The 27466-nt window shown below is 30.4% G+C and overlaps 6 protein-coding genes across 9 annotated transcripts; 4 read left to right on the top strand and 2 right to left on the bottom strand.

The window, feature by feature from the left end:
• Positions 1-641: 641 nt before the first annotated feature.
• Positions 642-7853, top strand: LOC115239523 (putative pre-mRNA-splicing factor ATP-dependent RNA helicase PRP1). Of its 2 annotated transcripts, XM_029814079.1 has the most exons (15): positions 642-938; positions 1079-1183; positions 1262-1386; positions 1496-1617; positions 1722-1873; positions 1976-2222; positions 2301-2445; positions 3653-4008; positions 4251-4945; positions 5034-5264; positions 5379-5598; positions 5859-5981; positions 6060-6250; positions 6342-6504; positions 6616-7853. In XM_029814079.1, the coding sequence occupies exons 1-15, from the start codon at positions 825-827 to the stop codon at positions 6741-6743; spliced, it is 3117 nt and encodes a 1038-aa protein (XP_029669939.1). In that variant the 5' UTR covers positions 642-824; the 3' UTR covers positions 6744-7853. The 2 variants fall into 2 exon arrangements, with proteins under 2 accessions (XP_029669939.1, XP_029669938.1); XM_029814078.1 differs by lacking the exons at positions 642-938; positions 1079-1183; positions 1262-1386; ... (2 more) ...; positions 1976-2222; positions 2301-2445 and adding an exon at positions 2927-3108.
• Positions 7854-8596: 743 nt separating this feature from the next.
• LOC115239524 (ran GTPase-activating protein 1) lies at positions 8597-11266 on the top strand. The gene is made up of 5 exons (XM_029814080.1): positions 8597-8940; positions 9164-9583; positions 9668-10470; positions 10545-10772; positions 10853-11266. Exons 1-5 carry the CDS (start codon positions 8835-8837, stop codon positions 11072-11074), a joined length of 1779 nt encoding a protein of 592 aa, XP_029669940.1. The 5' UTR covers positions 8597-8834; the 3' UTR covers positions 11075-11266.
• A 103-nt stretch (positions 11267-11369) lies between these two features.
• On the bottom strand, positions 11370-15428 carry LOC115239525 (phosphatidylserine lipase ABHD16A). Of its 2 annotated transcripts, none has more exons than XM_029814081.1 (11): positions 14994-15428; positions 14852-14905; positions 14324-14655; positions 13666-13850; positions 13468-13582; positions 13262-13397; positions 12845-13012; positions 12652-12779; positions 12358-12554; positions 12097-12245; positions 11370-12011 (listed from the first exon to the last, which is right to left on the bottom strand). In XM_029814081.1, exons 1-11 carry the CDS (start codon positions 15081-15083, stop codon positions 11907-11909), a joined length of 1659 nt encoding a protein of 552 aa, XP_029669941.1. In that variant the 5' UTR covers positions 15084-15428; the 3' UTR covers positions 11370-11906. The 2 variants fall into 2 exon arrangements, with proteins under 2 accessions (XP_029669941.1, XP_029669943.1); XM_029814083.1 differs by having other exon boundaries at positions 12848-13012; positions 14994-15425.
• A 358-nt stretch (positions 15429-15786) lies between these two features.
• LOC115239527 (endothelial differentiation-related factor 1 homolog) lies at positions 15787-17842 on the top strand. Of its 2 annotated transcripts, XM_029814085.1 has the most exons (5): positions 15787-16176; positions 16288-16339; positions 16769-16783; positions 17035-17195; positions 17302-17842. In XM_029814085.1, exons 1-5 carry the CDS (start codon positions 16102-16104, stop codon positions 17455-17457), a joined length of 459 nt encoding a protein of 152 aa, XP_029669945.1. In that variant the 5' UTR covers positions 15787-16101; the 3' UTR covers positions 17458-17842. The 2 variants fall into 2 exon arrangements, with proteins under 2 accessions (XP_029669945.1, XP_029669946.1); XM_029814086.1 differs by lacking the exon at positions 16769-16783 and having other exon boundaries at positions 15788-16176.
• A 150-nt stretch (positions 17843-17992) lies between these two features.
• On the bottom strand, positions 17993-19295 carry LOC115239526 (proteasome subunit beta type-1). Its single transcript, XM_029814084.1, is given in 4 exon segments — positions 17993-18408; positions 18411-18624; positions 18728-18917; positions 19084-19295. Coding segments are annotated over 4 exon segments (690 nt in total). The 5' UTR covers positions 19182-19295; the 3' UTR covers positions 17993-18220.
• Positions 19296-24520: 5225 nt separating this feature from the next.
• On the top strand, positions 24521-27116 carry LOC115239502. The gene is made up of 3 exons (XM_029814053.1): positions 24521-24890; positions 26286-26512; positions 26880-27116. Exons 1-3 carry the CDS (start codon positions 24563-24565, stop codon positions 27099-27101), a joined length of 777 nt encoding a protein of 258 aa, XP_029669913.1. The 5' UTR covers positions 24521-24562; the 3' UTR covers positions 27102-27116.
• Positions 27117-27466: the final 350 nt, after the last annotated feature.

Genomic DNA, 27466 nt, shown 5'->3' on the forward strand with positions numbered 1-27466 from the left:
TGAACCTTAAACTATGAGAAAATAAGGCTAATTGCTGAAAAAAAAATTTTTGTCTACCAAGAATAACAAGATTTTGTAGAGAAGTCAAAGTAACCGGTTTTGTTATACCGGTAGGGTCAAACCGGGTACCCATTTAAAAATATGCAAAACACCACGTTGTTACAAAATCTAGATTTATTTTAATCAAAATACAATATAAAGATGTATTCTATTGACAAAAATCACAAATAAAGATATCCTCTTGTTCGACATTGCTGCCGGACTTCCTTATTTAACTTTTTAACTTTAGGGATCTCAAAAACCTTTTTTTTTTAGTGGTTTCTTTTTCTGAGCGTTAGTTCTCGTTTTCAACTGCTTTTTGTAGAGACACAAAGTCAAGATAACACTTCTTCCTCTTTTCATTATATGAGATATGTAAGTACCCGATTTTACCCCAATACAAAAAAAGTAACAAATACGGCGGTTGTATATTCCGGTGTACAAAGTGCCGATCAAAACTAATATGATATACTCTAGTTCCAGGCGGCGTAAAATGGATGTACGTGACGCTAGTGTACGACCTAGAAAAAGCGTTACACGAGAAACGGCAGCGTGGCGACTCTCATTCTTCTCTCTGATAATACATTTTAATTTCAATCAATAGTATGTTCTCATTCGAGACTTTTGTACTGATAAACGAAGAACGTCTTAAATCAGAACACACAGAAAATGCTCTGTGAAACTAGCTTAATAAATACACGTTTTTGACATTTGGGCGGGTAATTCAGTCAGCTGATTTAATTGTGAGGTATTCGATTCTTGTTTTATTTTGATTTTATCCAAAAATGGGCGAGAACGTACAAGGAACATTTGTATCTAAGAAAATTTCCAAAATAAGGTGGCAACATAGAGATTTTACAGAAGCAAAGAATTTCTTAACCGGCAGTTGGGATAACCCGGTAAACCAATATCTGATACTTAACCTAAATTTAAGAGTTTTTATTATTTAGTTTTATTCAATAATTAATAATACATGAATTGTACGAGTGATTTTGTTCAATAAGTTTGAGTAATTTTCTTTGTCAATTTTATTTTATAGGTGAATAAAATAACATATTGGACATTTAGCACAAATTATGATGAAGAACCATCGCCTGTAGTCCTATCATCATATTCATTCCTTGGAGATGTTACTGAACTAAAGGTGATATATCATTCTTTTATGATAAAATAAGTAACTTATCTTATACATTACAAGTTCTAATAAAATGTAAATTTCTAGTTTATCAGCAAAGATTTCTTCGTGGCTTCCTCATCTTTAGGTTCAGTGAGATTACTGCAAGTTGACGAAGATACCTGTGCTGAATTTAAGGAACATATGGCATGGGAGTTTATACATAGTTTTAAGTGAGTAAAAAAACTTGAATAATTCAAGTTTCAATTCTTGCTTTAATACAACTTTAAAGGCAAAGTATTATTAAAGAAATATTATGTTTTTAATAATATATTTTTGCAGAACAACAGATTATGCCTCCTGCACTGCATTATCTACTTTCGAGCAAGATATAGCTTCTGTGGGAGAAGATGGAAAACTTAATCTTCTTACAGCTGTAGAGAAAAAACCAGTTAGGATTATTGGTAAATGCTATAATATTGCAAAAATATGTGTACTAATAAAGTATATTCATAATATATAATCCATTTATTATAATTAACAATATATTTTATCATTTTTTTGTCAGAAAGTGCTGATAGTTGCTCCATATATTGCATCGATTTTTTAAAACACAATGAAGTACTTACGGGAAATTCAAGAGGACACATGAAGGTTTGGGATTTAAGAAACGATCGAGATATGCCTGCATCCACTTTTATGCTTTCTGATCAAGTTAAAGTAAGTTGCAAAAATTGTATATTTCTATTAATTTTTTAAAATATATGAATCTTTTTAATATTTTGAAACAATAGTTTAAAAAATGATAAAACATTTTTGTAGACAGCAGCTACGAGTATTACGCATCATCCTACACAAAGACATATTGTGGTCGCTGGTGGAGAGGATGGCAGTTTAACTGTATGGGATTTGAGGCAAAATACTTACCCAATGTCGCAACTTAATGCACATGCCAAAGCTGTTAGTGAAATACTCTTCCACCAAGATAGGCCTGACAATCTTTTCACTTGTTCTATCAGTGGAGAATTGTGGCATTGGAATAACGCACAAAGTTCAAAACTGAAACTTGGTGAGTTATAATTAATTACTAATTATATAAAGAACTGATTCTAATTTTCTGTTTTTTTTTTGTTTTTTGTAATATCAGATTCTACAGATACACATTGGTTAAATACAATTAGTGCAAATGGAAAAGTTAATGTGACTTCATTGTGTGCTGCTATGCATAAACCTATAAATAGTATCGATATCGACAGATCAATGCTACTTTTTGGATGTGACAATGAAGCAATGTATATTGTAAGAAATGTTCTTGTATAACAGTAATGTGTGTGAATATATATTGTTTTTTATATCTTTATTATGCTTAATAAACAACTGCCAGTACACACATACAACCTTTCTTTATCTTTCTTGCTAAAAATTTAATTAAGTTTTGTTTGAATTTAAAAAAAATTTAATTAGATCTTTTTTAAATTTTGAACATTAAAAATCGTTGTTACCAAACATTATATATAAAAGCTATTTATATACATAAAATATTTACTTGTGGTTTACTTTATTTAGAGAAAACAGTTTGATTAGAGAAAACATTTATGTTATCTATTTATAAAATGATAGACATGATTTGTCAATTTGACGATTTATTTTTATGGAAATTGTTTTTTTTTCTAAATCTTTAGTTTTTTTGTATTTATCTCTAAAAGAACTTATACTTGTCCAAGTATAACGCCAATTCACGCCAATCGCAACAGCCATCTGCTGTCATCTACCGTTACTACAAAGACAGGAAGCTTCGGAACCGCTGCTGGCGCTTGCTTGCCATTTTGACTGACGCCTTGCCTGAAATTTCGTAAACAGTTTTAGCTTCTGCTTGGGTGCTGTTGAGACGACGAGGACGCTATGTCGAAGCGTAGGATCGAGGTTGTGGACCCTTACGTCAAACGAAAAGCTACGTGAGTGTATCAGCGTGTTTTTCCTTACTTCGGACAATGCGACGACGGATCCGTCGACAGTCCCCATTTGCCATGTGCAATATTCGCGGCATTATCGGGCTGTATAACATTTACCACGCGCGATCGCGCACGTTAATTTTCCTGTAGCATCGCGCAGCATACGGCTCGGTTTGCGCGTATAGATATTGTCTATAAATTACAAAGCGCGAGCTTCTTTCATTACATGCGACGAGGAAGACTTACAGATCTCGTTACGCTCTGTAACGGTTCTCAACTGTGATCCGGTTTTGCAGTTTTAAAAGATGAATGGCATATGTTTGAATAATTATTTTGTCGGTCAATGCATATTAAAAATTTGATATGCATCATCGTAACTTCGACATTGATTTCGCACATGTATCTTATGATGTCAAAACTACTCTATTTTATACAGTAATATATTTTTTCGGTGCGTTTACAAACGATCGGTATGCACCGATCTGGAAGAAGAACAAATTATCATTCATGTATCAGAATAAAAAATATCACAATGATTATTTTATAGGGATAGCTCAACATCCAACAATGCGACGACCACAGCATCCACGGTGACGAAGAGCCAAGTACAATTCAATCCATACACCATGCTGCCATATACACCAAAATATTATGAGCTTTACAAGAAAAGGATAACTCTGCCTGTATTTGAATATCGTGCTGATTTTGTGAGATTGTTATCTCAGCATCAATGTATTGTTCTTGTTGGAGAGACTGGTTCCGGTAAAACTACACAGATACCACAATGGTGCGTAGAGTATTCAAGGAGTATTGGAAACAAAGGAGTTGCCTGTACATCACCAAGAAGAGTAGCAGCTATGAGTGTAGCTCAAAGAGTTTCAGAAGAAATGGATGTTGCCTTAGGTATGTGTATATACATAAATTCATGTATTATATTAAAAATTAAAAAATAAATGTTTCTACTATTGATTCCTTTATATTTACAATATGTATATTTCGAAATTTACAAAAATGCTTCTTTTTTTAAGAAGAATTTGAGTTTATTTAATTAAGTTTATTTTATCTTTGATGAAAATGATATAATATTATATGAGAAACAATACACAGTGCGATAATAAATTAAAATTTACATAATTTATTAACAGGCCAAGAAGTAGGATACAGTATCCGTTTTGAAGATTGTAGTTCACCAAGGACTGTGTTGAAGTATATGACTGATGGTATGTTACTTCGTGAAGGCATGTCTGATCCCATGTTAGATGCATACCAAGTGATATTGCTCGATGAAGCACATGAAAGAACATTAGCTACCGACTTGCTTATGGGTGTTTTGAAAGAAGTGATCAAGCAAAGACCAGATTTGAAACTTGTGATTATGAGTGCCACTTTGGATGCTGGAAAGTTTCAACAATATTTTGACAATGCACCACTTATGAACGTACCTGGTAGAACGCATCCAGTTGAAATATTTTATACACCGGAGCCGGAAAGAGATTATTTGGAAGCTGCAATTAGAACTGTCATTCAAATCCAAATGTGCGAAGAAATTGCCGGAGATCTCCTATTATTTTTAACTGGTCAAGAGGAGATTGAAGAAGCTTGCAAGAGAATTAAAAGAGAAATGGACAACTTGGGACCTGAAGTCGGTGAATTAAAGTGTATACCGCTGTATTCGACGCTGCCGCCGAATCTTCAGCAGAGAATATTCGAACCTGCTCCGCCTACTAAACCTAATGGTGCTATAGGTCGCAAAGTCGTAGTCTCGACTAATATTGCTGAAACATCGTTGACTATCGATGGTGTTGTTTTTGTGATAGATCCTGGTTTTGCCAAGCAAAAAGTAAATATAATATCAATTAGATTCTTATTGAGAATTTTTTATATTATTATAAACTTGTCATTATGATCGAAATATTTTTTGTTGATAGGTATATAACCCCAGAATTCGTGTCGAGTCTCTTTTAGTATCGCCTATTAGTAAGGCTTCGGCACAGCAACGAGCCGGTCGTGCTGGCAGAACAAGACCTGGAAAATGTTTTAGATTGTACACAGAGAAGGCATACAAAAATGAAATGCAGGATAATACCTATCCTGAGATTTTGCGTTCCAATCTTGGGAGTGTTGTATTGCAATTGAAGAAACTTGGTATCGATGATCTGGTGTGTTTATTAGTAGTATCGTACTAAAATAATGATAAAGAGATTGTTTGATTGAGAATAATGTAATTTTTTATTGTTTTAAATTATTGATTTTATTGGACTTATGCCTTACAGGTACATTTCGATTTTATGGATCCACCTGCACCTGAAACCCTCATGAGAGCTTTGGAACTTCTGAATTATTTGGCAGCTCTTGATGATGACGGGAACTTGACAGATCTTGGAGCAGTGATGGCGGAATTTCCATTGGATCCTCAATTGGCAAAAATGCTTATAGCTTCTTGCAATCATAATTGCAGCAATGAAATACTCAGCATTACTGCTATGCTCTCAGGTAACGTACCGAGGTTTGCCGTACGCGATAATACTGTGTAACTATTTTATAGTCTAATAATATTTATTTTACGCTATGATAATATTTTTATTGATTGATATTCTTATCTATTTAAATTATTAGTTTTAATAATCAATAATTTAATTTCGCTATAAAAATTATATGCAAAATATATGAGAACTTTAAAAAACTAAAGTGTAATAGAGTCAGAATCGTGATAAGATAACATGGTAGTATATTGATGATTGACGTGGTATTAGTCCCACAGTGCTTTGTGAGACCAAACGAATCAAAGAAGGCTGCGGATGATGCAAAAATGAAATTTGCACATATTGATGGTGATCATTTGACGTTACTTAATGTATATCATTCTTTCAAACAACGTAAGTATTTATTTATTATTATTTTATGAGATATATGATCTTATACTACTTTACTTTATACTTTATTTTTATTTACAGATATGGATGATGTCCAATGGTGTTATGATAATTATGTCAATTATCGATCATTAAAGAGCGGAGATAATGTAAGACAACAATTGAGTAGAATAATGGACAGATTTGTATTAAAACGCACTTCAACCGACTTCAATTCGAAGGATTATTACATTAATATCAGGAAAGCTCTTGTAAATGGATTCTTTATGCAGGTAATTTAACATCAGCTTGTGTATTAATTTAAAAATTTCTCTTTGTTATATTGATTCTGTATCTTATATTATATTTTTATTATATAAATAGGTAGCACATTTAGAGAGAACGGGACATTATCTAACTATTAAGGATAATCAAGTAGTACAGCTTCATCCAAGCAGTTGTCTGGATCATAAACCAGAGTGGGTTATTTATAATGAATTTGTGCTTACTACTAAAAATTATATCAGAACTGTTACTGATATTAAACGTAAGTTTTTTTATTACACAATTGTTATAATGCATAGTTATATTTTTCTACTTAATTTATTCATTTTTGTTAAGATAATCTTTTTTTTATTAAGTTTTTATTTCTTTACAGCTGATTGGCTGCTCATGATAGCGCCACAATATTATGATCTGCAAAATTTCCCTCAGTGTGAAGCAAAACGACAACTGGAAATGATTCAGGCAAAACTAGATTCAAAGCAGTATCAGGAGGGCTTCTAACCTCTATATACTTTAGACATGTTTGGAAATGACGAAAAACTGTCGAGAGTATTCAGTCAATCTGCTTCTGTCATGCATAATGAACTTTGGCACTTTTTCACTATCAAAGTCACATCACATATAAAACATTGCGAGGAGCCACTTTCTATTCTTCATTTAAGACACAGAAGAAATATTAAAACATTTAGGTTTTTATACAAGTTTAACAACAGCTTGTATAATGTAAAAATTGAATATTTGAATACTTTCAATGTTTAAGCTCAAAAAAGATGGAATTAAAATGGACAATTAGCTTGAGACACAGCAAAAAAGCATAGTTAATCAATAAAAAGATTATTTATGTACATTTAAGAAAAGATTTAGTTTTTAAGCAATTTTTAATATAGTAGAGTTCATATTAATCAACAATTACATTCGAACGTATTTGGAATGTCGCTATACAATATAGATTAATTTACTGTGTAAATTTATTATATCTATGTGCAGAATGTAGATGTAATAGGTAATTTTTGTATTAAATGTTGACTATATATTGTGAAGAAGGGGTAAAATGGCCACTCCATCAATAGTCAAAAAATATCTTCTTCTAATCTTATATTTGCTTAAAGTCCTCTTAAAAAAATGATCGATTTTTGCTATTTAGCTTCTCTCTCTCTCTCTCCCCCTCCCCCTCCCTCTCTCTTTGATATGCTAATATAAATAGAACTTGATGTTTTGTATTCTATTTCCTTAATTTATAGAATATGCAATATATATGTGCAGTATATAATATGGTGACATTTCTAAGTGGAATGAGAAGATTATAAAGAATCGACACAGAAAGAGAGAGAGAGAGAGAAAATTGTATACGTTATTATAAACTTTGATTTTGCAACACTAACTTTTATCTAAATTGGAGAAGATAAAAAGAGCAAAGTTAAAGACATAACAAGAAAAATATTTCTGGACACACTATCATCTAGATCTAAAAAAATCAAATCACTGAAAAAGATATTTATGATATATATATTAGTATAATCAAAGCAAAGACAAAAAAAACCAATAAGCTGTGGCCACAGATTATGAAAAGCAGCATTCAGTGTAATAAAACATCTTTATTAGCACCTAAAAGAAACATGTGAATTTGAGTCTATATGTTTATTGTTCATCATTGATATTCCACACATATTAACAATAAATATATGGATTTTGTTTTAAAGAAGAAAATTCAAATAATCCTTGTTTTGAATTCTCTGTAATTAACCATATATAGTTATTACAATTAGCAACTGTTTCTTTTATTGTGGATATAAAAAAGTACTTTTTCGATTTTGTAAATAGACATGCGAAAAACTTAAAAGAATTTTGAAAACGCGCGCGAAATTAATTGTTGCAATTAATGTTTTATTAGAGTATATAATTTCATTCTAATAAACTGGAAATTTTTATATCTCAATAATTATTATCTATTTCTCACACACATCTTTCTATTTAAATTAATATATTATTTCATCAAATTAATAAATTAAATCTCTGATGTGTGGAACAGAAAGTTTTTGATCGTTATAACTATCTCGATATGTAGTGTGTTATTACATAATGTATGTATTTTATTTTTTCAATATGCAACTCGCTATGTAATTTTTCTATATAAAATTGTAATTTCTGAGCTTAATGTGCCGCATATATTGTAAATATCCGAATATACCTCCATTAGAGAGTTGGTAAAAAAGACAAACCTATTATAAAAAAAAGGCCGCTATAAATGCACTTTACTCTCTAGAGTTATAAATGCTTCGAATCATTAGACCAATCAGACCTATAGACTCTTTAGTAGTTTTCTTTACAGTAGTATTGTAACAATAGAAATTTTTTTCCGATATGGCGTAAGTTGGTAGAGGTTTCCCGCGCACATAATTTACGCGTACCATTATGGTACTACCATATTGAATCATTGTTTATTACTTGCGGAAACGTGCAGTATGTGTGGTGATTTGAATGTGTGATATCGATAGGAAAATAAATCTGTCAATACCTTTTATCACTGTTCGATAGCATACATTGAAGATCAATAAGAATCATCTTACAAAATCTTGGTAATATACGGGCAACATGTTTAGTTTGGGCGAAATTAGCGAGCAACTGAAAAATGTCAGCCGAAAGTCGGTTGGAGTCTCCTTTGCCGGTCAATCACTCATATTGGACACCGCGGATAATGGTAATACAATAGAATTTTTTTTTATATTTATTTTCCGATGTTTTCTTCACATATGCACAATGCATAGGTTATATAAGAATTATGAAAAAAATTGATTTCTTTTTAGTAGAACTTTTTTAGCTTATAAAGTATAAACATCTTTTTATAAAATTTTATTTTCTTACAAATTTCAATTCTAGTGCAATTTACCAGCGGGTTTATTATTATGTTTTTTATAATACAGCTCTTGGAGTGATAGAAGCGATAAAGGCATGTCCATGCTTGGAGTACTTGGATTTAGAAGGAAATACATTGGGTATACCAGCTGCAGAGGCTATAGCGGAGGTATTAAAAGAGAAGGGAACTCCGTTGAAAAAAGCTTTATGGAAGGATATGTTCACTGGTCGTTTAAAAACAGAAATTCCAAAAGCATTGGAATATCTAGGAACAGCATTATGCACAGCCAATAGCCGGCTCACTGAACTTGATTTGAGTGACAATGCTTTTGGTCCAATTGGTATTCAGGGATTAGCAAATCTGTTGACATCAAGCCCATGCTATACTCTTCAGGAATTGAGATTAAACAATAATGGTCTTGGTATATCGGGTGGAAAAATGTTAGCTAAAGCATTGGAGAAGTGTCTTGAGAATAGTTCCAAAGAAGGCGAGATATTACAGAATATAAATATATAATCATATATATCTCATAATATTCCAAGTATTAATGATTGATGTATTTTTATTATAGGTGCACCACTTGCCTTGAAAGTTTTCATTGTTGGTAGAAATCGTTTAGAAAATGAGGGTGCACAAGCATTAGCATCTGTATTTGAAAAACTGAAGACATTAGAGGAAGTTGTAATGCAACAAAATGGCATATACCACTTAGGTATTGCAGCAATTGCACAGGGATTATCTGTCAATCCTAATTTACGAGTATTAAATTTGAACGACAATACGATTGGGTTGAAAGGGGCTAAAGCACTCGCTAATGTTTTACCAATTTTCCGAGGTCTGGAGGAGCTAAATCTCGGAGATTGTTTATTAAAGACTAAAGGGGCTTTAGTTTTAGCAAAGACATTAGAGATTCACGGCAATCATACATCTCTTAAATATCTAGATTTAAGTAATAATGAACTACGTATGGACGCTGGGAATGCTATTGCTAAAGCCACACATGATAAAACTCTTTTGACGAACTTACAGTTAGATGGCAATTGTTTTGGAACAGAAGGACGCGAGAAACTTCAACAAATTCTTACAAAGTTGGGGAGAATCGATGCATTAAATTCTTTAGATGAAGATTATACTGAAGATGAAGAAGAGGAAGATGATGACAGTGATAATGATGGTGATGACGAAGAGAAAACGAGTGAAGAATGTGAAAGCGATAATAATGAGGACGAGACAAGTGACAAAGATAAGAAAATGCAAGATAATGTTGCACAAAGCACAGTAGTAACAGTAGCAGAATTTTTGAAATCACCGACAGGCGAGAAATTATTGCTGTTACAAGGTGATAATGTACAAGCTTTCATTGATCATGCAACGGTATGTATTAATATACATTAACATCAGTATATTTAGTCATCTTTTTAACACAAGATTTATATGTTTTATTCCAGAACTTGATAAATCAGGATAATGTGAGTATAGAACAGAAATATATAGAAGAGCTTTTGCGGATAACCATGAAAGTATCAGCATTATGTGATAGTGGCTATATGAATGTGAGAATAAAAGCAGAATTCTTATCGGATGCTTTGTATGCAAAGCTGTTTTCTTATGCAATAGAGAATAACCAAATCTTGGATTTGAATAATGCACTCCTAGTAAATCTTGGCTTAATAAAAGTAAGACACAAAAAATAAAAAATTACTATTCATTTAGAAGGAAACAAATAAAGCGAATAACAATTGTGTACTTCTTTTAGGCTGAAAACAAAAGCAGAGGTAAAATTGATTGGAATTTGGAGGGATGTTTTAAAGCTTTGGAAAAAATTATTCAGAGGGACTATTTTTTGGTACAAACAAGAAATATGTTAAAAATATTTCTAGAGCGACCAGTGAAAACTGGTCGAGCGAATGTAGTAGACCCATTTCAAGATTCTAAAGCTGATCTTATAGCTGTCCTGAACAACATTCAAGTTACATAAATTTATCTGGAATTATTTTATTGGATATGATATATAGTTATTTATTTTTATACATTATATGGAAAATACAATATTTCGTGTAATCAATTTTAATTAGGATGCTATTATAAAAATCTTGCAAGACCTACAGGTAAATAATCTTTACAATTTTAAAACAAAATTTTGTACTTTCAATATTAAACTTTTTTTAGTACAAATATGGCTTATAACTTTTATTATTTTTATGTTATGATAAGAAGTTTTTCTTTTATTAAAAAATTAGATTATTAATATGAATAATAATATAATAATTAAGTTATGATTGAAATGAAAAATACATTTATTATATCTTACATGTTTATATTGTGTTTACATGTTTATATTGTGTGTATATTCATTTCAGAGTTTTATCATTCTCAATTTAATAATAAAATAATATATATTGTATAATAATTATTATTTCTTAAAATAATGTAAAGAAACATATATTAAAATTCAATTTGTCTAAATTTTAATATTTATATTGTAAAATAATTTTCTTACACATATAGCAGTATTTGGTGAGATGTGCAACTGATATAATTAACTTGAAAAATGCAAGTAGCCACTAGTTCAACCAGAATGTTTTTACAGTGAATGAAAAATGAGACATCTAATATGTAACATTTTTTTCAACAATTTGTCAAAGATTGAGTATAGATTAATGTAGAATAAATAATGTTTATGTATGTGTGCTAATTGAAACTCAACATGAAATGCACTGAAGATTGTTACTGTTTTTGCTCGTTCGTATTGTACTATACGAATAAGAATCTCTTGAAAAGTTTCTGACTTTTAGGACACAATATCGAGTCTATTTTACAGTGATTGTGGATGCTGGGTCCCAACCTGGATGAAAGAGATCAACAGTCAATGGGATGCAGTGTGACGACGATTGGTCTTTCATGTACATTGTTGCCTAGAAACCACAAAATAATAGATTCAAAATACAATATTCTTATTTTCTTTCATTTTAGATTTATCTTTACGTATGTAATACACACAAGAAAAAGGATCAACTGCAATTTTGTCTTAACATTACAATCTTGTCCTAGAGTAGACGGATAACTTATCACCCCATTATTTTTTCGTACATCAGCTGCTATCAGCTCTAAGCAACGCTTTTCCTCCACTCTTAATTCCAATATCGATTCTGCAATAAATATAAAAATCGATTTAAATTAACTATAATTTTTTATTTAGTTTTTAAAAAATCCATTTATACATATATATATATATAGTATCATCATTATTCAATTTCTTACTTTTATCAGAAGCTTCAGCGGATAAGAATGTCGATAGGACAGTTCCAGATTCGGAGGTTCCAGAAAATAAATGTGGATAACGCCTGAGAAGCAGTTTCGTCAGCAATATATTGCCGCGATTTCCAGCTAAGCTGTTATTAGGTGTACAAACAATCTCGTCGTCTGTTCTTCTCACTAATAATACAGTCCCGTTATATCTAATCAATTAAAAAAAGAAACAAAGAAACGATACATAAACATGTAGATGATATTCTATCAATATATTTATACATATAATACTACTATAGAATATACCTATTCAATTGTTCTGCTATATTTAAATTAAAATAATCTCTGATTATATTGCGGATTAAACCTTCCAGGGACGGTGGCATTGCTTTCATAGCTAATGGAAATATATCATCAAATGTAGCATCTAAAACCTGCAGTAATATAATCTATTAATTTATAGAATTGTACATAGAATTAATCGAACTAAATTTAATACCACCAAGCTCTGAATAGAAGGGTAATTCATAGCAGCCCAGGTAGCGGTATATCCTCCGATGCTCCATCCATACAGGATAATGCGTTTCTCAGGAAACTTTAGACGGTCGATCGCAAAACGCATTATACAATCGATGGCTTTTTCCTCTTGGTCTGGATATGGTGCACCCTTTTTGATTATTTATTGTTACTGTTATACGAAATATAAATCGGCCCCGAAGTAAAAGACTTGCCATTATTCCGTACATAACTTTGCATTTACTGTCTTATATGTGAATGACAATAACTGCAACATTTTGATAAAGTTTTATTGTTGCAATGATAAAGTTTTAGGACAGAGCAACAGCAATTCTTCCCCTCGGATTGTATAAAAAAAATATATATATATAAAATTTATTTCTTTGTGCATATTACTTACAGTACTGCCGCCGAAACCTGGATGATTCCAGCCTAATACTGAATAACCCTTATTCAAAGGAGTGGATATAATACCTGTTTCATAGAAACCACAATTTCCTTCGCAAGTTATTACTAATATATCGCCATTAGTATTCCTGTGAAAACTGTACATTAGAAAACAGTTTGTAAGATACAAGCTATTGATAAAGTTATTGTTTACAATACTTGTTGCGTCGATCGACGAACATTGTATCAATTTCATTTTTATTAGCTGTCACCAGCTTAAATCTTTCTCCGCCTTGTTTTATTAAATCTATCCTTCCCTTCGATAATGTAGAACCTTTGACATAGTGATATAAAATAATCTTAAGTAGTATAAAGATATATGTATATAGATATACAACAATAATAATAATGCTCTACCAATTGCCCAGCTGATAATAGATACACTGCCAGGATAAATCATTTTGATTGCAACAATATGCGCTGCTATATAAGAAAATAATTTACATGGTATGGCAAATAAGAAATCTTTGCCACTTTGACGTTTCAGACGCCCGCTAGCTGTTGCAATCTGTCTTAGTGTCAATTTGTCTGCAAATCTGTTACTAAAAAAATATAAATATTTATATATATATATAAAATATAGATATTATATATATATATATATATATGTGTGTGTGTGTGTGTGTGTGTGTGTATAAAAGCTATCTTAAAATCCCTTAGCTTTGATTTAAAAGATCTTAGCATTAAAGTTTGAACTTGATACTTCTTTAATTAAAACATGCAAGCATCAATTTTTTTTCAAGTTTTTGAGTAAAGATAAATGGAATGTTATTATTAAAATTAAAGTAAACTTTATTAAGGTAAACTTTATTCTCCTGTAATATTTGATATCTTTAATTAAAAGATTTTTTTAATATTAACTATTAAAAACTTGTAGAAGTGATGATACCAAAAATTGTTGCTATGCATAGTACAATTCATTAAAAAGTGTATTAAAAAATTTGAAATTGAAATAAAAGTTTGGGATTCTAGGATATCCTATTTAATTATTATTAAAAGGATATATGTATCCAACCCTTCTAATTCCGATATATCAAAATCCACAGGCCATGCCCAAAATTCAAAATCATATTTGTGAAGCTCCTGTTTTGTCCTTTCATTATATTGTAAATGTGCTTCATTTAAAGTTTGTATAAATTTTACATATACTGGATTGTTAACTCTGGAGTAACCACGTGCCGCTAACGAAGCAACGAAAAGTGCACCAGCACCAGTTGCCAATTTACTCAAACAAAAAACATTATCTGTGAAGGAATAACCACGTTGATACATAAACGGTACAGCGATGGCAATAAGTGGTGCAGCGTAAAGAGTTATAGACCATATTGCTGCTGTAACAATGTGCAACTGTAACAATGCAAAAATAATTTGTAAGCTTCTTACAATTCAATATAGTAATAAAAAAATGCGATTAAATTGTGGTAAAATTTAAAGATTACGTTTGTACATAAAGACACTTGAAAGATTTTACTCGCATAATAGCAGTAAAATTGCTTAGTAAACTTTCAATAACACCTTCTAAATTATTTCGTGAAATACTTACGGAAATCACAATTTGATCGCTCCATCGTTCCAAGTTCTTCGGCTCGTACGATTTCTATAATTTACATACGCATAACCTCAAATTCAGGCAAATTTTCGCTGAGAGAACGCTGAATAAGTATATTGTATGTAGGCGCACTTACGTCAACCAGATGACCGATCCATGTTACCTCGCAAATCTTGAAAAGCCGCGGACTGAATGTACACTTCCATAAGGACCTGATCAAGGACATTTCGCACGATTTTCACACAATCAGATCTTATCGTATACAAATATATATATTACACTGCGGAGTTATGATGCGGATCAAATTCTCAGGCCGTACACAACATCGAGCCGAGACATATCTTTCTACCTACTAACTTGTACGTCCGTTGAATAAGCGTGACAGCTAGATAGACGACGGATTAATCCATGCCAAGAGAAACTTTTTTTTTCATTTCACATTAGCGTAGCAGTCACAGTTGAATTAAAAATCTATCTTTTTCTTTTTTAGGTGCAATTTTGTAGTATATTATCTGCTGTGATTGGAAGTTTTAAACAAGCATTTTAGATATGATCGATACATATATTATTATGGAAACAAGTATACATAATATAATTAATACACACATATATATATATATATATATATCGTCTCTAGATTTTCCAAGGACCATATCATACTATTTCTCTCTATAAATTAATGAAATGTCGAAATTGGATAGATTTTCATAAACTTTGATGAATGTAAATTATCTATTTGTTCTCAAGTAAGTATAAACGCTATTTTGCCGTTTACGCTATTTTACTGTTTACGATATTTTAGCGTTAACGCTAAACGCTACTTTAGCATTTACGCTATTTAATTAAACAACAGTTGCTTAGGCAGCCAAAAGTTTACTTCTCCATTACGATTCAGCGTGTCATAATTTTAATGTCAAATTTCGCGGTTGACAGAGCTCGAAGATTTCAAGGATGGCGATCTATCGATCGACACCACATGGAAAATAACGACGTGAACGTAAAATTCGACGAAATTACGTGTAGTTTTGCTTCGAAGCGCGATCTGATGTTCGCAAAATTGTAACTTCGCGCCGGTCGATCGAGCGGTCGCGTTGCATGACTTTCGGAACGTCCGCGACGAAGAGAAGAGAGAACTTGCTGAGAAGCAATACGACACACGGCTAAGCAAGCAAAGTGTATAATCGTAGTTACTGGGAAGACGTTTCAACGTGATAACATTGATCGTTCGCAGCAGTTTTTACAACATGTCAGATTGGGACACCGCGCCTATTACACTGCGTAAACGCGCTCCAAAATCGTCCACACTCAAAACCGAGAAGGTCTGAAAACTCGCAAAATCCGGTGCGCGGTTATCACACGTTAGCACGAGAGATCGCGATGCCCGTATTTGCGTCGCACGCGATTCTTAACTGTAAGTTTATTATTTACAGGCGGTGAACGATGCACGGCGGCAGGGTTTCACCGTAGAGACACAAGCGAAATGTGAGTACAAATTTGTTTTTAGATTTTCTTGCATTTTTTCCCGATTATTTCGGATAATTATTTGTTGCAATGTAAACAAAAACGTGCTCGCCACTTTAAGCGACAATTTTGCGTATTCTTATCAATGATAACAGTAATTTCAAGTTACACAATCACACAATTTTTTTTAGAATGAAATAGGATTTTATTGCAAAGAGAAATAATAATTATCATGTTACTTCTTTCCTTAAAAATGAAAATATTTATATTTTGCCATAGATTTTTCTTTCTTCTTCTTCTTCTTCTTTTTTTCTATTATTATTAAAGAAGCATATTATCAGAATTATTGTCACGTCATCATACACACACACACCACACACATACACATATATGTTATATCATAGATAAAAATCTTAAGTTAAATATAAAATTGATATGTTTTATGTACAGATTCGATAAATACAAGTATGTGAAGCATCTATTTTAAAGGATAAGTTGATATTTTATTATATTATAAGAATATAACTGAGAGATATAAATAAAAAACAGAAAGCATCGAACCAAGATTTAAATAAAATATTTTTCACATTTCAATAACGTAAAATAATAATATGCTAGATATTTTGTTACTTACCAGAAAAAGATCCAGTTTGTCTTATAATTTTTATTTTTAATAATTTTATTGAAAGTATAATAATACTGAAACTTCTGATTAGGGGGTGGCGGTGCAAACAGACAGCACGTAACCACAAAAAATACAGCTAAATTAGATCGTGAAACAGAAGAATTAAAACATGATCAAATTCCACTTGAACTTGGTAAACTTATACAACAAGGAAGGCAAAACAAAGGATTATCTCAAAAAGATTTAGCTACAGTAAAGTATTTTTGTCTTTATAATTTGAAAGTATTTATTATTAGGAAAATAAAACAATATACAAATATTTGTTATTATTAATTTTTACATGCATTTTTTTTTATAGAAAGTAAATGAAAAGGCACAAGTCATTAATGACTATGAAGCAGGACGTGGAATACCAAATCAAATGGTCATTGGCAAGATCGAGCGAGTACTTGGAATTAAATTGCGTGGTAAAGATCGCGGCAGACCGTTAACGACCCCCGGGACGAAGAAGTGAATCTCGGGGGGGAAACAGTCTACTTTCGATCTTTATATACTATTTCCAAGAAAGAACTATGAGAAAGATGGTAGAATGGAATGCAACAAACAAACCCCTAACCTTCTTTCCTTTGGTTACATTGATATGATAAGAATGGGTTATAATTAACTTGCCTTTATGGTAAAAGAAATATATTTTAGGATATCGTGAATACACGTGTATGTGAAGTAACATACACAGTACATACAATGCATATAGTGTAATATTAAACAAGGCTTATTGAGTTACCTTTGCGTAATCATTTACATATTATAGATTTTCAAGTGTACATTACTAATGCTAATTATGAAGTAAGAGCAAAATATGTTTGAATGACAGAATAAAATTCTTAATTTATAATAAAGTATCCGATATTTGTTCATTGAGCATCATAGTACAGAGAATTGTAATGCAAGATTTTTTTTTATCGTGTTTATAAAATAGATAAGGTATAGATAAGATATCCATATATAAAATAGAAAACATTGTGTATAAATATAAAGAACACCTATTCAAGTAACACTATGTGTATTTGTATCTTTTACATTTTGATGCGTGTGTTTTTTACACCATTTTTTTAGGCAATCTACATATTTAATTAGAGATTTCTTTATTTCATAAATAATATTAGTATTATTTTCAAGAATACTTAAATGAGCGAAGTTTTGATAATAAAAAATATGTTGAGATACTGAAATAATTTTATTTGCACAATATATATAAATGTTTTTTCTCATTTCTATTAATCTTTTCTCAAAGCAAAACTGGAATCTTTTATTCCATCCTTAGTAATAATTTTAATACTTATTCCATCACCTGTGTATATATCTCTCTCAGCTGCAGAAGTGAAAACATCTTTCAAGATTGCCACAGCCTTTTCTTGAGTTAAGACTGCAGGAGTGACTCCTTCTTGATTCTTGTATCCAATCTAAAGAGGATAAAAACATTACATAATGCACAATATGTAGTTTTTTCACAATGTCCAATTGGATCGTAACTATATATGCATCCTTTTCCATTCTCATCTAATCCAGCAAGTATATTAGTGACATAATAAGGGAAGAATCTTTTATGATACAGCATTATTGAGAGCATCTGTGCTGCTGCTGGAGTTGTCATTTCTTTTTGATGTTCATGTTGGTACATCTAAAGTAAAGATAAATATTGCATGTGTATCTGATAATTTATGATGATCTATGTGATTGCTTTACAATCTGTTTAGTCCCAATTGAATGTGCAACATTCGTACCTGCATGCGAGCGGATAAGAGACGAGTTAAAGTCAAAGTATCACACCAGCAACCAGAGCATCCTAGAATGGTGGTGTTTGACAAAGAGAATAATTTATCTTGTTCCCGAGTATAGATTGAAAATCCTGTACTAAGACGAGTATCCGCAGCTATGACACAGAAATCATCCCCTGCAAGAGCCACCACGCTCCTAAAAATAAAATAACATTTTAACAATATCCTTCAAGAGTACAACGCACTTCATTCGAGGAATATAACAAAATAAAAATTAAAAATATTAATCAATCATAATCGTTCGGTCATGATAATTAAAATTAGTAGAGATATAGGATATAGGTTATTTTCAATTTACTCACCCTCCGTTGTCAGAATAAGGACTGAAGCTCACTTTTTTTGCTCCCTGTACCTCGTAATCAGGTAAACATCCTTTTCTATTTTCTGTTAATAGAGCCATTGTTGTACTTCGTCTGGAAAATCTCGAATGTAGTTACCCGTCACACAAAATTGAATGACACTACAATTTCAATAGATTCAAGAGAGACATAGGGACATAGCAGCATGACATTGGACATCGACGGCGAAAGATGAAGGCGAAACAATCATGTTGGTCATGTTCTCTTATTGGTCAATTTCATGCTACACTCTACCTCACGAATAGGATTTCCGAACGCACCTTAAATGTTGGAAGCGTTTGTTTGAGCAACAAAGAGGATCGTCTTTACCTCGATTGCTCAAAGGTTTTCAGCATTTATAATGTCAACATGAACGCAGTCTGTAGACTTAGCCGCGGAATTCGAATTCTGCGGCAAATCTCTTGATATTAGGAGAACATGAGTCGGAAAAAGAGATATTCGGATAATCTCCTTTTCTAGGCTGCGTTCGCAAACATCACCCGTGTGCATATGAGCGTCGTTCTATCTTTGTTCAACATACATAACAAAGTTATGTACAAAATGTTTCCGAACGCAGCCCTAATATTGTGCATTTAGGCCCGATTCCACAACTTACTTTAACCGGAGTTTAACTCGTTAATGGAGGAATCACATTGCATTTGATGTACAATGTATGACGTCCGATTGGATACATCGGACATCAAACGTAATGTGAATTTTCCATTAACGAGTTAAACTTCGGTTAAAGTAAGTGGTGGAACTGGGCCTTAATCGTGGCATTTAAATCTGCAAGTTGCTTCCGTTTACTTCTTGCTCTAATTTATTTTTTTGCAGAAATACGTTTTCTAATAACTTTGAAGATTTTTTGAGAGTATATTAAAAGACACACGAGAATTGTATTAACGGCAATATTCATCGGCGAATTAATGGAGAGATTTTAATTTCTCCCGGATGAATATATCCGCTATATCCGCTAATGAATATCAGGCTAATGAATATCCCCTCCGATTAAAATTAAGAAATTTTTACAAAAAACGGAGTTGATCAGCTGAGTTTTTGACAGATTCATATAATACAGCGAATCATGCTATTTTGAAATAGTATTTTTAAGAAAATATTAATTTACGTCATTATATAATTATTGCTGCGTATTTCAATAATTTCAATAATTATCGTCACTTAAATGTAGCAAGCATTAAGAACATAAGATTTTTGTAAGATAAACTTGAAAGATGCAAAACTGATGTGTTGCGCAATCACGATATGAATTACAATTAATCTTGAATATAGTTTATTAGTATAGAAATATTGATAAAAATAGTTCAAAATTTTATTTATTATTCAATAATTTTATTACGAGATAGGTTCTTCGAATTGAGAATAAGATATAGATAAAGGCCATGACACAAATATTTTTAAGAGTTTTGACCGATATAATTCTAAGGGCTAAAGGTTTACTATATCTATTGTAGACTCGGTCTTACGTATCGTGGCTTTATGGCTTTACGATCACGATTAAAATTTTTTTACGTGTCACGATCATTATCAAACAATGACTGTCTGAGATAAACAAACTACAATAAACTAAAGTTTTTGCATTGTTATGTCTCTACATCATAGAGAGCTAAAATTAAGACCATGACATGCGAAAAAGTTTTAGTCGTAATTGTAAAGCTGTAATCAAATGCACCAATCACAACCAAACATTTTTGAAACGTGAGACGTGAAAATGTTTGTAATTGGTCGATTTGCTTACGATCACGATTAAAAATTTTTCATGTATCATGGCCTTTACTTCCTTACTCTCTATGATGTAGTGGGGTAAGGTGAATAAATAAGTAGACATAACAATGGTAGAAGCTTTAGTTTATTGCAGTTTGTTCATCGTAAACAGTCATTGTTTGATAATGTTCAAACGAATTGTGCTAATTACTGTTAGCACACTATTGTTGAGATTATCAAGTAGCTTTGCCGAACAGAGTCACTCCACATCAGAACAATGGAGATTTAATGAAAATAATTATTTGGATCCGGTGAATTTAAACAATATTTTAGATGACGGTAATTGTAATAATGAACAGTATTTTGCAAATACGGTATCATTAAATCCTATCAATCTACCGTTGTTACCTATAATCTTTGCTCAGTCAGAGGATTTGCCAGATGGAAAATGTAAAGAAGACGCACAACGGTTTTTAAAGGAATTGCAAAATGGTACTCTGTGGGCTGTGCAAAGTAAGTATCGGAAATTACAAAACTTGTATAAACTAAACTACTTAAAAATTTGTGTTCATAAATTATTATTGCGAGAAATGTTAAAATACATTTTTTTATTAAATATTATACAGTAAGAGATTAGATATATATTCAAATAGTATAAATAATTTGTAGGCGTTTTGTGTAGCACGTTTTTATATCTCGAATATTTGCTTTTAAAAAAGTATGTAAATTTGAATCGAATTTTATTATTTTGCTATCAAATTGATGTTTTTACTTTTTCTACTTTTTATAGAGTTTTATTAAATTCTGAACTTGATGGTCAAATTTTATTGTTGTATTTTTTATTTTTGTTCTCTCGTCGTACATTATGCTTACTTTGTGCTGTGAATAATTGTTATCATAAAGATTATAATTTTGACGAGTCTTATTAGTTAATTATTGTGTGATCATTTTTTTTACTCTTTAAACACGAATTTAATATTGGTTAATTTGACAACACAATATGCTATCGACTACTTGTTTTTCTTTTTTAGAATATTTCTCTATTTTAATATTTCATAATGTTTTATAAAAAATGATAATCAAATTATATATGAGTATATATACACCTAACAGAAATTTACATCATATTTTATTATTAATGATGATTACTATTGTTTACAGATAAAAAATATTACACATATAACTAACTAAAAAACAAAACATTAATCGAATAACAAAAATATTAAATAAGCTATAAAAATTAATAAAGTGATTGTTATGAGTAAATATAGATGCGTATCTGTATGCATAATTACAATCTTTAATTTGGATCATTCATAACTCTGAAGCGCTCTATTATTGTTTTAATATTTCTATGTTAGAATTTTTAGAAGAAAATATAAATAAAATATCTCAGTTTACTTTTGACTTACAATTAATGAAATTTTGTTTTAGTGTTTGATTCTTCATCGAAATATCCTGATGGCGTATTATATGGTAATACAAGACATTTAGGTAATTTTGATGAATGTTACAATTTACAAAGTGATATGGGAGAAGTCGAAAATAAAATGGCTGGTAGATATTGTTTAGTCGATCTTGAGTATCAAAGAAAAGATGCGGTTTCTTATAGATCAACTATGGATTATGATCCAAATGAATCTTTTTGGGAAGCAATAGAGGTATGTGATTTTATAGATATATAGATTAAGAATATGCTTACAATGTTTTGCTATTAAAGACCAAGATTAATAGAAAAGAAGAGAAAATGAGACACAGAAAAGGAGGAAGAATCAGAAAAAATGTCTTTTCTCTCTCTCAATTCGTACCTATATAATCTTTGATAAAAGAAGATATTCTTTTCTTATTGTTTCTCTCTTTCGTCTATTCTTTAAGCTATATAATTTCTTTATATATATGTTGGGATCATCGTGTAATAAATAATCTGATTTTAATAACCCAAGATTTATAATATGTTCTGTAAAATTAAAAAAAGTTAATAAGAGTATAAATATATTTAATTTAATTATTTTATTTATAAATATATATTGTGTATATGCATTGTGTGTATTTATCTTGTGTATATTTATTTGTGTATATTTGTATACATTTTATGTATATTTAATTATATTTAATCGCATTTTATTGATATTTATATACAAAATAAACATCAGGTAAACATCCTTTTCTATTTTCTATTAATAGAACCATTGTTGTATTTTGTCTGCAAAATCTCGAATGTAATTATCCATCACACATAAAATTGAATGACATTATAATTTTCATAGAGACTCAAGAGAGACATAGGGACATAGCATGACTGTAGCATGAGACGGGACAGTGAAACAATCATGTTGGTCATGTTCTCTTATTGGTCAATTTAATGCTACACTCTATCCCACGAATAGGATTTCCGAACGCACCTTAAATGAAAACGTTTGTTTGAGCAACAAAGAGGATCGTCTTTACCTCGATTGCTCAAAGGGTTTCAGTATTTACAGTGTCAAATAAACATAGTTTTAATTTATAGACTTAGCCACGGGATTCGAATTCTGCGGCAAATCTCTTGATATTAGGAGAACACGAATCGGAAGAAAAGATATTCTGATAATCTCCTTTCCTAATATCATTTAAATCGTGCATTTAATCGTGACATTAAATTCGCAAGTTGCTTCCGTTTACTTCTTGCTCTAACTTATTTTTTGCAGAAATACATTTTCTAATAACTTTGAAGATTTTTTGAGAGTATTAAAGACGCATATTATTGCATGAGAATTGTATTAACAGCAATATTCACCGGCGAATTAATAGATAAATTTTCTCGCGGATATGAATATATCCGTTATATTCGCTATAATAAATATCAGGCAGATCCCCTCTGATTAAAATTAAGAAACTTTTTTACAAAAAGTGGAGTTGATCAGTTAGATTTATGATAGACTCATACAATACAGCGAATCATGCTTTTTTGAAATAGTATTTTTAAGAAAATATTAATTTACATCATTATATAATTATTGTTGCGTATTTCAATGATTATCGTCACTTAAATGTAGCAAGCATTATATAAGAATATAAGATTTTTGTAAGATAAACTTGAAAGATTCAAAATTAATGTTTTACACAATTACAATGTAAATCACAATTAACAGTTTTATTGGAAGACATGCCTTTTGAAGTGAAAATAAGATGTAAAAATAATTCTAGCTCTTTCTATACGACGTGTAGTAATTCTATTTTTGTAAAATAAATTTAAAAGATGCAAAACTGATATGTTGCGCAATTACGATATAAATTACAATTAATCTTGTCATCTAAAAAAAATAATTTATTAAAATTTTATTTATTATTTAATAGTTTATTGCGAGATATATTCTCCGAATCGAAAATAAAATATAGATAAAGACCATGACACAAACATTTTTAAGATTTATTTCGATCAATATATTTCTAAAGACTAAAGATTTACTACATCTATTGTAGGACCGCACTCTAACTGTAAAGCTGTAATCAAATCTACCAATCACAGTCAAACATTCTTGAAACGTGACATGTGAAAATGTTTGTGATTGGTCGATTTGCTTACGGCCTTACGGTTACATTTAAAACTTTTTCATGTATCGTGGCTTTACCCGAGCTCTCTGTGATGTAGTGGGGTAAGGTGAATAAATAAGTAGGCATAACAATGGTAGAAGCTTTAGTTTATTATAGTTTGTTCATCGTAGACAGTCATTGTTTGATAATGTTCAAACAAACTGTGCTAATTTCTGTTAGCACACTATTGTTGAGAGTATCAAGTAGTTTTGCCGAACATAGTCACTCCGCATCAGAACAATGGACATTTAATGAAAATAATTCTTTGGATCCGGTGAATTTAAACAATATTTTAGATGGCGGTAATTGTAATACCGAACAGTGCTTTGCAAATACGGGAGTATTAAATCCTATTAATCTACCGTTGTTACCTATAATTTTTGCTCAGTCCGAGGATTTGCCAGATGGAAAATGTAAAGCAGACGCACAACGATTTTTAAAGGAATTGCAAAATGGTACTCTGTGGGCTGTGCAAAGTAAGTATCGAAAATTACAAAACTTGTATAAACTATTTAAAAATTTGTGTTTATAAATTATTATTGCAAGAGATATTATGTTAAAATACATTCTTTTATTAAATATTATATAGTAAAAGGGAGATTAGATATATTCAAATAGTTTAAATAATTTGTGAGGCGTTTTGTGTAGCATGTTTTTGTATCTCGAATATTTGTTTTTAAAAAAGTATGTAAATTTGAATCAAATTTTATTATCTCGCTATCAAATGTTTTTACTTTTTTTACTTTTTATAGAGTTTTATTAAATTCTAAACTTAATGGTCAAATTTTATTGTTATTCTTTTGTTTTTCGTTCTCTCGCCGTACATTATGCTTACTTCGTGCTGTGAATAATTGTTATGACAAAGATTATAATTTTGACGAGTTTTATTAGTTAATTACTATGTGAACATTTTTTTATTCTTTAAGGATGAATTTAATCTTGGTTAATTTGACAACACAATATGCAATATGCTATAGATTACTTGTTTTTTCTTTTTCTGAATATTTCTGTATTACGCGTTTCTCTTTTATCTTCGATCTGGAATGATACACTAAAAAGGGCAACAATGTCTTCCGATACACTTAATCAGTCAAATTTCTCGAATATTTAAGAAATATATATTATCGCTTAAACGGTATGGTTTAACTACTTTATCTTGTGAAAAAATCTGTAAACGGAAGGAATCTGTAAACCGCATGTCATAAACTCTCTGAGAATGCGGAAGGCATTATTATATTCGCGCGTGTACCCGCAAATATAATTAGGTGGTTTCAATATTAAATTTTAAGTAATAATCAAGATGTATGAGCAAACATGTTAGAAATTTACATTCTATTTTAATTTATGATGATTATTATTAAAAATATGTGGTTACGTAGTAACAACTAAAAAATGCAGTATCTTCACATAACGACTGAAAAAACAAAATTGGTACTAAAATATAAAATAAAGTATAAAAATTATATCCACAAGTAAAATCAAATTTTAAAACTTAATAATTTTTTTATAAAAAATAATAATTAAATTATATAAGTATATATACCTGTCAGAAATTTACATCTTATTTTATTTTTATGATGATTGCTATTGTCTACAGCTAAAAAGTATTACACACATAACTGACTAAAAAACAAAACATTAGTTGAATAATAAAAATATTAAATAAGCTATAAAAATTAATAAAGTGATTGTTATGCGTATATATAGATGCGTATCTGTATGCATAATTACAATCTTTAATTTGAATCATTCATAACTCTGAAGCGCTTTATTATTGTTTTAATACTTCCGTATTAGAATTTTTGGAAGAAATATACAAATAAAATATCTCAATTTACTTTTGACTTATAATTAGTGAAATTTTGTTTTAGTGTTTGATTCTTCATCGAAATATCCTGATGGCGTATTATACGGTAATACAAGACATTTGGGTAATTTTGATGAATGTTATAATTTGCAAAGTGATATGGGAGAAGTCGAAAATAAAATGGCTGGTAGATATTGTTTAGTCGATCTTGAGTATAAAAGGAAAGATGCGATTTCTTATAGACCAACTATGGATTACGATCCAAATAAATCTTTTTGGGAAGCAATAGAGGTATATTAGTATAAATAATAGACTAGGAATGGTATATGCTTACAATGATTTGCTATTAAAGACCAAATTAATAGAAAAGAAGAGAAAATGAGATACAGAAAAGGAGGAAGAATCAGAAAAAATGTCTTCTCTCTCCATTCTTCGTACCTATATAATCTTTGATAAAAGAAGATATTTTTTTCTGATTGTTTCTCTCTTTCGTCTATTCTATAAGCTATATAATTTCTTTATATATATGTTGAGTTTTTTATAAATGTTATCACAGTATGTAAATAATTTTTTTCCTTATAAACATTTGTGTAATAAAATAATCTTTTTGTGTTATTAAATAATTAGTTTTATGTAAATAATGGTGATGTGTATACAGGAACGAGGAAATATTCACCGCATTCGTCGCTATTTATTGAAACTAGCTTTATGCGTACCATCAACATGTAGCGCAAAAGATGTAGAAACGGCTTTAAAAAGGCCTCTAGAAAAGATCGGTGCAAATAACAATATTAATATAGAACCTGTCATTCATGTAGATTTTTGCCAAACAATTGAGGAAGCGCCTAAATTTACTCTCGCTGCAAAAATATATTGGTGAGTAATATTAATATCACAAAATATGCAAATTTAAGAAATTATATATCATATAAAAAGAATCCATTGTTTTTGCTTATTAAAACTATAAAGTATTATTCAGATAACTCTATTAAAAGTATTATTCTGATTTTACATAAATTATGTCTTGTTCTCTTTTTCTTTGTTTTTCTTGTTTTCTTTCTGTGTTATATTTTATCGAATATCTTTAGCCGTAATAAAAGTATATATATACATATATATATATTTGTATATAGTAAAACTAAAAATGTAATCAATTTAAGTGTTAAAAAAAAGAGAAAAAATTCATAATTTATATAAAAATTTTATTTTTTTGCTAAGTTATACATTTTAAAATAATTCTGTGTA

This window comes from Formica exsecta, unplaced genomic scaffold (assembly GCF_003651465.1).
Source record: "Formica exsecta isolate Colony F162 unplaced genomic scaffold, ASM365146v1 scaffold384, whole genome shotgun sequence".
Taxonomy (NCBI): Eukaryota; Metazoa; Arthropoda; class Insecta; order Hymenoptera; family Formicidae; genus Formica; species Formica exsecta.